At 35.0% G+C, this 15,399-nt stretch overlaps 3 protein-coding genes across 5 annotated transcripts; 2 read left to right on the top strand and 1 right to left on the bottom strand.

The window, feature by feature from the left end:
• The first annotated feature begins 1,588 nt into the window (after positions 1-1,588).
• On the top strand, positions 1,589-15,082 carry Lamtor1 (Late endosomal/lysosomal adaptor, MAPK and MTOR activator 1). 3 transcript variants are annotated; one of them, XM_088260025.1, is made up of 4 exons: positions 1,589-2,076; positions 5,596-5,741; positions 8,582-8,798; positions 14,822-15,082. In XM_088260025.1, the coding sequence occupies exons 1-4, from the start codon at positions 1,966-1,968 to the stop codon at positions 14,912-14,914; spliced, it is 567 nt and encodes a 188-aa protein (XP_088116151.1). In that variant the 5' UTR covers positions 1,589-1,965; the 3' UTR covers positions 14,915-15,082. The 3 variants fall into 3 exon arrangements, with proteins under 3 accessions (XP_088116151.1, XP_088116153.1, XP_088116152.1); XM_088260027.1 differs by lacking the exon at positions 1,589-2,076 and adding an exon at positions 5,240-5,496; XM_088260026.1 differs by lacking the exon at positions 1,589-2,076 and adding an exon at positions 5,240-5,397.
• On the bottom strand, positions 3,528-5,227 carry LOC148309501 (endoplasmic reticulum-Golgi intermediate compartment protein 2). The gene has a single exon (XM_088260023.1). It carries the CDS (start codon positions 4,973-4,975, stop codon positions 3,788-3,790), a length of 1,188 nt encoding a protein of 395 aa, XP_088116149.1. The 5' UTR covers positions 4,976-5,227; the 3' UTR covers positions 3,528-3,787.
• Positions 10,170-12,055, top strand: Rsph9 (Radial spoke head protein 9). The gene has a single exon (XM_088260024.1). The coding sequence runs from the start codon at positions 10,315-10,317 to the stop codon at positions 11,125-11,127; it is 813 nt and encodes a 270-aa protein (XP_088116150.1). The 5' UTR covers positions 10,170-10,314; the 3' UTR covers positions 11,128-12,055.
• Positions 15,083-15,399: the final 317 nt, after the last annotated feature.

The raw sequence follows: 15,399 nt of genomic DNA on the forward strand, positions 1-15,399 counted from the left end.
TCTTTCACGGTAAAGTTGCTATGTTTCTTTACTATCTAAAGATTATTACATGGAATGAAGTCTTGGCAATACATAAATGAATGATAAATGATTGAAGATTACTACGGAACAAAGTTTTATCACTTAGAATGCGTCTCCAGAAAAGTAGAAATTTGTAACTCACACCAATTTGGTTGGCAAAACTCGACATAATGATAGAACTTTCCCGACAACCACTATTTTATCAACAACATAAAAAAGATCAGTCACCCAAGCAAAATAAAAACAAGGATAAAAAGGAACATATAAAAGGAATATGTGGAAGGTAAATGCAGCACAGGAAGAAGACGTATATCCTGGCTTAAAAAATTGAGCAGTTCCACTGTAGTAATATGCATATCGCTGTTTAGAGCGGCTGCAGATAAGCTAAAAATTGGCCAATGAGAAGAAGAATCAGTAGAGATAATTGGAGTGGGGAGAGGGGCAAACAACACCCTGTTAACCCTACATACATTATTATATACTTAAAGTTATACATATATACAGGGCTTTTTTTTAAACAAAAAAGGTCCGGGAACTCACTTCATGTCAAGCATTTTGCTAAAACAAATTATATTCAAATATCATTTAAATAAAAATTAAAGCAACTTTACCTATCATACTGACGAATTATGTAAATATAGATTGTAATTAAGTAAGCGCAAACATTGTTCCATCTAATTGATTTTGAAAATTTAAAAACAATTTATAAATATTCCTGAAAAAAGGTGCTGGAACGCTGTTCCACCGCGTTACATGGAAAAAAAGCCCTGCATATATATATATTAATATATATATATATATATATATATATATATATATATATATATATATATATATATATGTGCATATCGCTCACTCTTTTCAACAACGTCATATATAAAAAAAAACTTGACTTTTCAGGAGTACGTTTTTAAAGTTTAAAAATATAATAAAATGTATTAAAAATAAATATCAATCCACTTATTTAACTTTTTACTGTGCAACAGATCTTTTTAGGTAAACCCTAAAAGTTTTTTCTCCATTTGAAAAATATTTAGTATATTTAAAAAAATAATTAAACAATACCTTTTCTTCAAAACGCTAAAACAACACTTTCTGCCCCATAGCGGGTAAATATTAAGATAAAAATATGTCGCTTTTGCTGGGATATAGTACCTTTTCTGGGCGTTCCGAAAACGTGCACAACTGAAAATTGTCAATTTTTGATTTATTACTTTGATTTTTTATTTATGTTCTTGAAAGGAGTGAGCGATTTGTGTTTTTATTATTTACTATATATATATATATATATATATATATATATATATATATATATATATATATATATATATATAAATATATCATATAAGTGTTCACATTTTCACAGTGAAAGACTTTTTTGTTTTGCACAAAACAAAAATATTGAAGATAAACACATGTAGTACGTGGGTAATTCATAATGTTTCACAACTCCAAATGTATTTACACAGCTTACATATTATTAGTTTATCGACTTCTCGTTACTTATTTTCAATGCGTCATGACAGTTATAAAAATATGTACATGGTTTTTAAATGATTTCACAAACAGTAAGCATTTCGTGAAATGCTTAAAAAGTCGTTATTGGTGAACACAATAAAACATTATTCATTATAAATCTGTGATAAAATTCAAAGTTTTAGTTTAAAAGTTTGACAATAAAACAATATATAAAACGGTGTAATTATTACAATTCAATTGACATATAATTCTGTTATATATAAACCAAGTTCTCTGCATCTAAACCTTCATTAAAGATACAACTGTCTGTGTCCAATTATTTAAATTCATCAAAATATGTATTTGTAAAAAATTCATTATGCTACGACTTTATTAGACTTTAGACACAAAGAAATTCAATCGGTGAATGAACTTTCAGAGTGGAACCAGTTTAAATACATTCTCGACTTATCGCAATATTATCCAATGATGCCTGATAAATTGTGTAGACATAAAAATAAAAGTTGTTGGCAGCATGTAGACATTCGCGGATACTGCTACTTCTTTTATCCATATCATCAAGAAATTCACAATTATGTAAGTTTCAATAATTTATATTTTTACATGAAGCTTTTTTAAATAAATATTCATCTGTTAGGTGTGATTATAATGAAATATTTCAAAAGTTAAGATACAATTTTGATTGCAGTTGTGACAGGTAAAATTGGAATAAAATGTCACGGAAGGCTATACAGTTTAAAAAATAAAAAGAAAAACATCTAAATAGCTCAAATTTAACCTGTCCGGGAGTATGGACGTAAATGAACATCAGTGCGAATTTTCCTTAAAGGAGTATCGACGTGAATGAATGTCGAAGTCCGTCTGTCAGTCAGTACGATGTAACTTGTATAGCAATGACATCTGTGGATATTTGTGTGTAATTTTGTCATAATTGAACATAATTTCTATCTTCATAATATATCGATTTAATAAAATACAAAATAAAAATTTCATCTAAAAAGAACCCACTCCCCAGAGAAAGTGGGACATCAATTTTTGTACTCCCGGAAAGGTTAATATCAAAATAAAGATCTTTTGTATCATATATGTATTGGCACTAACTGAGATTATATAAAATGAAGACAAGCGAGAACTGACGGTATGAGTAATAAAGGTTCAGAAAGTTTAAATATAAAAATAAAACACTTGCATAAGACCTGTTCTGAGTTTATTCAATTAAATATGACTAGTTCAGAGAACTATTGATGTTTTCATCAACAGATGACAAAAAAACTGTGTTTTTTGTGTTTACTATAGTGACGAGGTAAATAATAAATAATAAAAAAAATAAGGCACCTACTAGCGACTATCTCGAAAAAAATGCGCCAAATGGATTGGTCACGTGTTGCGATAGGAGGGTTTCCTGGTAATAGAGGAAACTATCGAGGGAACAAACGCCAGAGGACGCCCACGCCGCAAATATCTTTGCAACTTGTGAGGAAAAATTATGAGGATATGGGCTGTTCAATGTATAAGGAGCTGAAGAGGGTGGCACATAATAGAGCGGAGTGGGGAAGAAGGTGTCATTTGTTTCTGCAAATCAATCTACAAGATTGAGACCACAGAAGAAGAAATAGATCTTCTTCTTCTTCTTCCTCTTGGTGTAGGCCTTGTGGCCTGTTTTTAAGAGGGATTAGCCTCCTGCAATGTCGATTCCCAGCTATCGACCCATCTCTTTGGTGGTCTGCCCGAGAGTCGTCTACCATGGGGTTGCCATACAGTGCGATGTGGAGGAGTCTGGATGGTTCCATTCTCCTCACATTGTCTCCTTCGTTGCCTTCCCCACCTAACGACATCTTCGATCTCGCATATTTCCCTGATCCTGGCATTTCTTATTCTATCTTGAAGACTAAACTAGAGAAGAAATAGATCCCGAAACTAATCATGGCTACATTAATCAACCCAAAACTGGTCTTATACAGTGTTTTATTTTTATATTCAAATTATTATGTTATTCCACAAAGTCAATGACAAAATAAGATTCAAAATAACGAAGATCATCACATTTATTACAAAACATGTCCTAGGCATTCATAAAAATATCTGTACAAATATATTATAATACTAGCTGACCCGACGGACACTGTTCCGCACAGGCGGGCTTTTTGGTGATGAATGTTTATGGGGGCCAAAATTTACAGAAACCCACTTGCAGCCAGGACAGACATGTATCCGGAATCTGCAGTCAATTGGGCATGCAGTTTCCGAGATTCTATATATGCACCAACGTTTTTATATATTGAGATAATTAGCTTGATTTCATTTGCAATAAATCAACAGGAACGTAGGGTGATGAACTGTTTGCCAGTAAAGTATTAGTCTTGTCTACGGTCAGCGGTGAGAAGCCATTTTTCTGTTTGCTGGGTAGTTCGTACAATTGAGGCGCAAACTTCTTCATGAAGTATAATTTGGCTGACTGGATCATAGTGTTGACCATACCTGCGATGATATATATCCCGCCGATGATTGAGAACAGTCTGACGGTGAATTGGATGATGTTGTCTCTTTCCTGCGATACTCTGAGCTTCAGAGCCGATATGTCGTACTTGAAGAAGACTCCCGGCATCCCGTGGGAGCCTTTGGCGTGGTTGATCGGTCTGGCATGCTCCTTGACCGAGTACTGGTAGGTTTTGATTTTGGAAAGGGTGGTGTCGACCTCCGTCGAGACGACCTCGACGAAATATTGGTAGAGCATCGAAGGGTCTTCCGTTATCATCTCGTAACCGTCAAGAGGGTGGATGATACCGGAGGCGGGGTCTCCGAAGCTGAACCGATTGATTCGGTGACTGAAATTACTCGACTCTTTTCCGTAAAGCATGCTTAAATGGATATGGCTACCCGCCAGATGTAAACTCTTCCCCGCTGTAATATGAAAGTTCCCGGAAACTTTGTTTAACGTCAGGGACCCGTGGACTCTGCACGCGTCGTGCGGCCGCGACAGTTTGTCGCTCCTCGACGACATGGACCCTTGAATGGCCGTCTCTTTAGACCTCCAAAGAAACTTTGATATTGTGTGATACTCTTCTCTTAGATACGTGTTTATGTACCTCATCGAGTCGAAGTACAAGCGCTGATCCTGGCTGAGTTCAAACCACGTGTCTTCCTCGTGCAGTTCGCCAAAAGCGAAAACATTCTGAGACGTGGAATCCAAAATATCGGCGCCGATCATCGAACACGGCATCGCTACCGTCATGTCGATATTTATCTTCAGTTTAGCGTCTAAATCCGTGTCGGGAGAGAATTTGAAAACCAAATTGCTGTCTATGTAATACGTTACTTCGGAATAAATTAGCCACAATACTAAAATAAACGTTATAATTGATAAAGTACCACCAATTGGCGAAGTCTCCACATACGTCTCCTCGACTTTGTCGAATACGTCGAGATCTTTAACTATCTCTAAAGCTTTCTTCTTAGGTCCACGATACCTTAACATTTTGACTTAGTAATAGCAATTTTGTACTTTATTTAAATGAATTCACCGAAATGTTTATTTGTCAAAAGAGATTGCGTTGACATTTTATTACTGTCATTAGCGTGTTGCCATTAATTTCACAAATTTGCCTTGCCAGAAATAAAAATCAATTGCTTCTTATAAAAAAGTACCTACTCGATTTATTTTTTATTTCAGAGTTCCTACTTACTCATTATTTTTCGCCATGTTTGTTATTGTAATGGCCGTCAGCTGGTGACTAATGTCATTCGTTTTCGGTTTATCTTGGGTTAGAAATAATGTGAGACTCGTTATTAGTTGCAGTTACAGTAAAAATACGCGCATTTATCTAATGACAAAGAATAAAAATAGACGACAACATGGGATGCTGTTATAGTCTTTGTAAAGAGGAGGCGAACGCCCAGGCAAGTTCGGAATGTTGAATCGGAATATACTTAATATCAATTGGATTATTTTGAATGCTGTGCATGTTGACAATTTCTGGAAAGTCATTCAGTCGGGAAGTGCGTTAACCTTTTGCTTCTTGAATGGGATATTGTTTTTGCAAGATGAATTGAAAAATGGATGTTCGGCTTCGTTTGAGAATTATTTTTACTTTGTAGGAGGGCACTGCGAATGAACGCACCCACTTGTTAGTAGACCCCGTGAGGACTGATCCCACTCCACTTCGACCAGCGCGTTCCGCCATTCAGCCCAGGAAACCAGATGAGCAATCGGCTCTCAGCAGGATACTTCAGGAAACCGCTACGTAAGTCATTCATTCTGATGCGTTATTTATTTGTATAAAAGAGTTGACTGCAAGTCAACAGGTTCAGACAGAGTTTCAAGAACATATTGATAAAATTGTAAAAGAAAAACACTCGTTTTTTACCACATGAGTATAAAAAACAATTGTTTTCTTCAACAATTTCATCATATCGCTCACTCCTTTCAAGAATGACATAAACCAAAAGTTGTCAATTTTCAGTTGTGCATGTTTTCAGAATGCCCAGAAAATGGACTATATCTCAGCAAAAGCAGCATATTTTTAACTTAATATTTACCCACTACAGGGCAGAAAGTGTTGTTTTTGCATTTTGAAGAAAATGTATTGTTTAATTATTTTTTTAAATATACTTAATATTTTTCAAATGGAGAAAAAACATTCAGGTTTTACCTAAAAAGATCTGTTGCACAGTAAAAATGTGGCTTGATATTTATTTTTAATACATTGTATTATATTTGTAAACTTTAAAAACGTTCTCCTGAAAAATCAAGTTTTTTGATTTATGACGTTCTTGAAAGGAGTGAGCGATATCTCACCACAAAATGAATTCCTAAACAATAAATGGAACATAATGTACTTTTTTTTTAATAAGAATAGAATTCTCAAAGGCAATAAAACAATTAATTCCTCTTAAACATAATTATCCAACCATCACGACGCTTTCTAATGGAAGCAGGAGTAGGCAGAGAAAATAGAACGCTACACCAACCTGTCTTTGCAGACAATCTTCTTCTTCCAATCTCCACATACATACCGCCAAATATTATAACTCTTAATCTAACCACTTTCAAGTATTTGAAATACTTGATCACGCCAAGTTTTCATCTGCTTCTATTACCGACTACATTCGCCTCATAAATTGTTTTACTATCCTTTCTTCACTCGTTCGATCTTCACACATACCCAAACCATCTCAACACACATTTCTTAACAAATTGTTTGCGGAAAACGCTTCTTAAAAGCTTCTTTTATATTTTGGAAGAGAGCGGGAGATGCTTATAGGCATTCTATTTCCTTACCTTTGGTAGGGCGCGAGGCGCCCGCAAACATTGTACAGATGGGAATTAGGTGTTGCGGTTACTTGTGATTAGTATACTGAGGGTCGGGCGGCAGACTGTCTGAGTATAATTAGGGTCGGGGTTGATGAAAAAACCACCCGACAACAATGTATTAACAATATTTTCATACTATAGGCGTCTGAACTTGATATTGCGTATACATCTATTGCATATACATCTATTTCAAGTCCCAAATATAGAATCCATTTATAAAAAAAAACACAGTTTTTCAAATACTAAAGGGTGACAACTATTTAAATTTAACAAAAAATTTATCATCGAGATTCTCAAAAGATTTTTCTACTCCAAAATGCAACACCAAGCAATTTCAGCAAAACTTCAAATATTTGGCAATCAAACATTTCAATAAACTCCCTAAAGAAATAAAAAAATAGATGATATAAAAATCCTTAAGAAAAAAATTAAAGCTCTATACATTTAAATCTTAAAAAAAAAAACTATTATATCTTTTATTATATAACATTAAACCACGAGTGTAAGTCCCTTTCCGAGCACAAGAGCACAGACTCTTTTATGGAGAGGCACAGCGAATCGAAATATAAAAGTTCTCCATATGTATAAATGATTCAAATGTATTATGTTATAAATAAAAATGTAAATATATTAAATGAATAAAAAAAAATATATTGTATATTGCATATACATATATTGTTTTTTTTTTTATGAGAGAAGATGGAAATCTAAGCATGTCAGGGCTTTTAATTAGGGTCGGGATTGTTGAAAACACTGCCCGACAATAATGTGTTAATTTTATCGATAATGCTTACCTCACCCTTGCATTCTTTCCTTAAGGTGGGGACTGACCGGAGTCATTTTGTCATGATGAGAGCATTCGTATAGTCAGTGCAGTGTTCCAAGTCCTCCATCCGTAGTTGGATGCTTGCCGCGAACAACGTTACGACGAAATGCTCCGGTCAGTCCCGACCTATCACCATTCGTATAGTCAGTACAGTGTTCCAAGTCCTCCATCCGTAGTTGGATGCTTGCCGCGAACAACGTTACGACGAAATGCTCCGGTCAGTCCCGACCTATCACCATTCGAATATCTATTATACAATGTTTTGCCACACATTGGACTGCATTGTTGTTTCTGGCATTGATTTATGACATTCTTGAAAGGAGTGAGCGATATTCTACTCCTCATTGTCAGCGCGAGATCGCCTACATTGTAACTGGACATTTATATCGTGGTGTGTCCCTAGTTTCATAAAGTTTGTCTTTGACCTAAGCTTTGATCTTTCCCATTTTTTCCCATTGTTTTTGGCTTAGAATTTTCACTCATGAATTACATGAAATCATAATAAATATAATAAAACCCCAATGGTGCATAGGGCACTGCGTCATATAAACGCAGTGTTATCTTGATGAAGGAAAGGTGATCAGCCCTCCGCTTCAGGTACCAGTCCAGGGTAATATTGAATAAATATGACAGTGAAAAAATCACTTATATTTATTTTACCCCCCTTGGGAATCGAACCTGGGACCTCCAGAACGGTAGCCGAGCGTGCTGACCATTACACTACGGAGGCGGACATGAAATTATAGTAACTTTAAACATAAAGAGTAAATCCACTCACGAGTAGGCATAGGCTATGAAACTTATAAAGTTGAAGCCTGAGTAGGGACATGATAAGTGATGTTGCATAAGCCGTAGCTAGATTTCAGAGTCATTTGGACGTTAGGTAATTAAAAAAAAAAAATGTTTCTGGCATATGTAAATAATAAATAAATGACTTTGTGTAGAAATGTGATCGACGTGGGGGCGCTGGGCTCCCATGCCCTGGAGACGCACGAGTACAACGAGCGGGTGAAGCTGTACCAGGCGCGGCTGGGCGGGGCCGTGGGGGCCCCCGTCGGCACCACGACGCTGCCCAGGCCCAAGCTGCTGCGGGACGTCCCCACCTCGGACAAGGCCAGCATACTGCAGCAGGAACCCATCTCAGTACAGGACAAGGAACTGGTGAGTGCAATTTATCATTTCTTTTGGATACAACATTTTGAGTGTGTCCAAATACTTGTTCACAAAATCTGAATTATCTCCAAAATAAAATCTTTGGAGATTATCCAGATTTTGTGAACAAGTATTTCGACACACTCAAAATGTTGTAAATAAATTATCTGGTCAAATTGTAAGCTTAAATAATAAAAATGAACATGGTGTTTCCTGGCGTTTCTCATGTGTGTGATTGTAATCCAGGATTCGGACCTCACATGCTAATATAAGAGTTTCTGCTTAGTAAAAAGCTTCTTTACATCTCACCAATTTACGTCTCTAGTGAAGTTCTAGTGATTCAAGAACAAGGTTTCTAAATTGGTTCATATATATATATATATGTACAACACTGTGTACTATTCACCGTTTTACATTCAATATTATGTCAATAATATGAGTTCGAGGCGTCATCTCTGTAAAATTTTGATAAGAAATCCTAGCAGATTAAATTCAATTATTAATCATCTGTTGATGAGAGTTTTTGACAAAACGCGCAAATGAAAGTCAATTATTTATTTTCCGAAATTACAAAATTATAAGGGCGAATAGAACAAAGCGACGCCAATAAATTGAGTGAAGCACGATGTTTCGCTTCTCAACAGTACTGAGTATAAACACAAAGAAAATACGTCACCAAACCGATCAAATAATACTCAGTACTGAAACTCAAAGGACAGAGAGCGAGCGCGACGTACATACATTTGAATTTTAATCTTATCTGAGCACACAAAAATTTGTCCTCCACCCCTTATATACGATTTTAAAGGAGTTACAGGTGGTGGGGACAATATTATAAACAAAATAAAAGTCGGTAAACTGTGTCTCTTTGTTCTTCTCGCATACATTTATGAATACAATTATAATACACAAATTCTTATAAAAAATACACAAATTTCTAAAGAACACTCAGAGTTAGTAAAAAAAAACATGTGATTAAAGCTGAAAAACTCTTCTTCAGGCCCCTCTCCGCATCCAAGGGGCGGATAGGGGATCACATATAATCGATGGTGTGCTATTGATAGTGTGATTTTGATACGATTTAATTCATTCATGTTTATATGTATATTTGCCATATAAATGGTTTGGGAGTCAAGAAAGGACAGTTAAACAAATTTAAGAGGCGAAAACTTAGCATGATCAAGTATTTCAAGTACTCTGGTAGAAATTTTTCAAGTAGAAAGTGGTCAGGTCAGGAGTCGGAATAATCGGCGTGTTTGTGTGAGGAAATCTACAAATGTGGAAGAGGTAAAAATTGTGTGCAAAGACATTCTATCCTCTGGCTACCCCTGCGGAAGCGGCGTGATAGTTATTTAGTTTAGTTTTTTATTTAAACATTAATTTCATAATTTTGTTAACCTACCTATATTTTTGGATTCAAAACATTTGTTCCGTTTCTATGGTGATATAGATTGTTTTATATATATATATAATAACAATTAACAGTAAACGGTGTGATGACTATTTAAAAAAAAATCTATCAGCAATGGACATCAACAAGTTGTTTCAATTCTTCGGTCTGTTCAACTCTTCAGGATACACATTCAACACGGAGCAGTTGTCTTTGCTTCAAAATTCACTATGCCTCCTCCAAAACGAAAACAATTTCGAGAAAATCTATTTTTGGGGCAGGATCTTTGGCACGGACGGCGATTATTTCATTGCGTACGGATACAAGGAAGACTGCATGAGGGACAAGAAATACTTTTACAGCACGAACCTGTTTCAGTGGATAATGCTGCCCAAAGCTAAGAAGGAGCTGCAAGGCGTAGATCAAATATCCTACGTCTTCAAATGTGACCCTACTTCCAAGATATCCATCCTGAACAAGCTGACGGATGAAAATTACGCTAAAGTAAAAGATCTTACCGAAGAAAAATGGCTCGCGTATGTGATCTCGACCATCAAGCGCGAGACGGAGATTGTGCCCCGCGGATTTCTACTCAAAAGCCCAAACGGTCTTATCATCCAAAATAAATACTTCAAAGGACTCAACCCTCACGACGCACAGAATCTCGCTTCTTACCTACATTACAGGAGAGCGGAGGATAAGTGGAACACAAACCTCCTGACGAGGAATGATTTCAACTACGCCGTGGACTTCTTAGATACGATTGATCGGGATATACCCAAGGGATGCTGGGTGTTGAACACCGATCATGATAAAAACACCGTTTCTCTTCAGAGCTTGCTTTGGCCGGGGGTGACCTTTTGTATGAAGATAAACAGCGACGACTTCTGTTGGTTCTACATTGGCAATGGAATAAGAAACATCGACCTCCCATTTTATTTCTATTAACTACTTCTACTCTTATCACAACATTTCTCTGCAGGACCAGGCAAAGAGGATGGAACGTCACATACATCTATCCTGATATATGTTCTCAGCTTCCTCTATATCCATACGTACCCTCCGGTTATACAGACTGACTGTTTTCTCAATCTGGATAGATGACTGAGTAGCTTAGTAGATAAAGCAACTGACCAGACGTCAGATGACTCTAGTTCGAATTCGGGCGTAATTTTTTTGTCCTGTGTTATGATTTAACTCACTATGTGACAATGATTTATCTCAATTTCATTGTTAAATATACATATATATATCAAATTAAAATAAATATGGATGTTGAATTGCAGGCAGAATGGTGAATGTGGCGCAGTGTACAAAATGATCAGTCAAACCAGTTAATTGCGTATCATATCGCTCACTCCTTTCAAGAACGTCGTAAATCAAAAATCATAAATTTTCAATTATGCATGTTTTCGGAATGCCCAGAAAATGTACTATATCCCAGCAAAAGAGGCATATTTTTAACTTAATATTTACCCGCTACAGGGTAGAAAGTGTTGTTTTTGCATTTTGAAGAAAAGATATTGTTTAATTATTTTTTTAAATATTCTAAATATTTTTCAAATGGAGAAAAAACCTTCAGGTTTTACCTAAAAAGATCTGTTGCACAGTAAAAATGTGGCTTGATATTTATTTTTAATACATTGTATTATATTTATAAACTTTAAACGTTCTCCTGAAAAATCAAGTTTTTTGATTTATGACGTTCTTGAAAGGATTGAGCGATATGCCCTACAAATGGCTAGACTTCCATATTCCCTTCTGAAAAAAATATTTATGTTGTAAAATTATGTATTAGGAGAATGGATTTTAGAATTCCTGCAAACTGATGTGAAACCTAATAAATTATTTAAGATTTTATAATAAATGAATGCATGCTTAAACAAGGATTTTTTCAATGTATATTTATCAGAATTTAAATTAGAAAAAAAAAACATAATAAATTATTTTTTCTTAACACGTTGGTCGCGGCATACGCGCCAGGCGCGTAGTTCAAGTATTTCTCCCCTTGCGGAATATGCGCTAGGTGCGTATGGCTGAGTCAAATGGCTTTAAAGTATCATTGCGTGATTGAAAGTATACCCTTACAGTCTTGACACAATGAAAAAAAAATACAAAATATAAATAATCAAATTTCATATTTCAATGAATAATTTGGTTAACACAGCTTTAGTCCCCTCGACGAGTCATATTTATACTCAATGTCTGAAAGTGAGTATAAACATGAGCCACACGTGAATGCTGGACACAAAGAAAATAGTGCGTACTACAAAAATAAATTTCACATTATTTTTAATATGGTTTAATCATTTTAAATATTGCTATTTTGTCAAAATCTCGTGATTGTTCGTAGTATATTAAATGCAGTGAACATGTTAATCTGTGAATTGAAGAAAAGCATAACTTTCATAATAATCCCTGCATTTAAAAAATATTAAATGAATGTTGATATGTCGGCGCATCAAATCAAAAGTAGCAATTTTCTGTATAATATATGTTACAGCAATGTTTACTGTTACCAAATTTAATATCAATTAATCGTTATCAGCAGTCGATGTTATTCTATTAATGTCACAAACAAATGAGAATTGATATGACGGAATATATTTAACTGAACCTGATAAGTACATGTGTATTTAATGACACCCATTTTGTGTTTTTGTTCAACCAAGTTTATTAATACAAGTGTTTTTAAACAACAAATGATTTAATTACTCATATAACCCCCTTTCAAAAGCTTTTTTCAATAGTATTAATGTCATTGTGACTAATACAATGATGTAGACTTAAACAATGTTCCTTGTAATTCGTATCATGCTGAAAAATGACTTTACAACATTTTGAGTGTGTCCAAATACTTGTTCACAAAATCTGGATTATCTCCAATTACAGGAGTTATTTTCATATTATTTTTTGACATCTCATCAAAGATGAAGAAGAATATGGAAGTCTGGACATTTACGGGGCTGACGACCGTCATAGGCTGGTTTAAGTGATCACTTTACACATGTGTAACATTCACCAATTCTACCCATTATTGACAACCACACTACTCAAATTCTTGGAAGTTCTATATATATGAACCAATTTAGAAACCTTATTAGAATTTGAGTAGTGTGGTTGTCAATAATGGGTAGAATTGGTGAATGTTACACGTGTGTAAAGTGATCACTTAAACCAGCCCATGACGGTCGTCAGCCCCGTAAATGTCCAGACTTTCATATTCATCTTCATCTTTGATGAGATGTTCAAAATAATATGAAAAATGACTTATTTACGTTATATTATACTCCAAAAATATAATGGAACATTTATTTTTAATACAGTGGAATTTACGTTTCGTGATAACGCAAGGATCTTATACTTTTGATACAACACTAAGCAGAAGATAAAAATCAATTCAATTATTGAAATCAATAGTCTTGAGAAAGAAGCTGTTTGTTTCGAAACTGTTAGATATAATAGTGATTTATGTTATATAATTGCAAAATTACCGTTTCAATTGTCAATCATATATCTCGTAAGGTTAAAAACAACAAAAAAATCCTATTAAATGCCAACACATGGCTCATTTGGTGCAACAATGGCGTAATTACACTTTAAAGAAATATTACAAGAGATGCCATTCAGACGTTGGCGTTGTAGCAACAGAAATGGCGCCATTTTACTCAATTCTACAATGACACTCGCGCCGTCTCGCAGCATTTCACCACAAAATCAATTCCATCCATGTTTCTCCCGATGTAAATAGTATTTTTAGTCGAACGTTTTGGCATATTTAACTTGTTTTTAAAAAAAGTCTGCCTCCGTAGTGTAATGGTCAGCACGCTCGGCTGCCGTTCTGGAGGTCCCGGGTTCGATTCCCAGGGGAAGTCGAATAAATATAAGTGATTTTTTTCACTGTAATATTTATTCAATATTACCCTGGACTGGTACCTGAAGCGGAGGGCTGATCACCTTTCCTTCGTGTGTAAACGATCAAGATAACACTGCGTTATATGACGCAGTGCCCTATGCACCATTGGGATACGGATAAGGGTTTTATTATTATTATTATTTAAAAAAAATTGTAATTATGTCATTGTTGCACCAAATGAGCGACGTGTTGTTGGGCGGTTTTTTCATCAAATTTGACCCTAATTATATTCAAACATTTATAAAATAAAACAACTTTGATTTAACCAATTTTTATCGGTACACTTTATCCAACCGGTTTCGATAAGAACCTTGTCATCATCAGGGTTTATGTACTAAATTCTAATACATTGAAATACTCATAGTTAGGTTATAGTTAATTATCCTTCCCTTACAATACCAAAAACTTCCACGCACTCCATACACCATATGAAAATTTATGTTTTATTTTATAAAGTTTATAAAATGTGCCACAAAGTATCTGCAAAAAACATTGAAGAAAATATATTCAAACAGTCTGCCGCCCAACCCTCAGTATACTGATCACAAGTACCCGCAAATACGATTCCCATCTGTACAATGCTTTTTGGTATCTCTCGTACTCTACCAAAAATAAGCAAAAGAATGCTTTTAAGCGTCTCCCACTCTCTACCAACAGTTTGGAAAAGATGCTTTAAGCGTTTCCCGCAAACAGTATTTTAATACCTACCTTTTTATTTCTTTACAGATATCAAACACAGTCAAGAAGGCAGCGTCTGCCGTATCCGATTTGAGAGTCGAACACCGTGAAGATCTCGTAGTCCCGTTCAGAATCCCATAAGCAAAATATTCACAATCCTGGTGACAATCACTTGTCAAATTGATCTAATCATTTTTCTGTTTTTATATTGTTATAATTGTGTTCGAATGGAAGTGTAATTTTTGATGTATTATGTATGTAAATAAGTGAACTGTTCATTAATTAAAATTTGATAATTTTTCGTCTATAGTTATATTTCTTTTGCTTTAAAAGTAGAATCTTTGACTCTTCTGGCTTACACGGCAATGCACTGAATATTTTTTTATACAAAATTTTTGTATAAAAATATATTGGCTTTTACTCTTCAAGGGTCTATCTTAATTTCTTCAACCCCAATCTGCACCCAACACTGTATAGGGCACTACACCACATCGCTGCAGTCTTATCTTGATTGTTAATTACATGAAGGCAAAATGATTAGACTTGCGCTTCAGTTACCCGTCTAGGATGATATTAAATTAAGTAAGTGTGAAAAATCAATTATTTTGACCACACTGGGAATCAAA

This window comes from Brachycentrus maculatus, unplaced genomic scaffold (genome assembly GCF_059751285.1).
Source record: "Brachycentrus maculatus isolate JH-2025_06_01 unplaced genomic scaffold, ASM5975128v1 h1tg000122l, whole genome shotgun sequence".
NCBI lineage: Eukaryota > Metazoa > Arthropoda > Insecta > Trichoptera > Brachycentridae > Brachycentrus > Brachycentrus maculatus.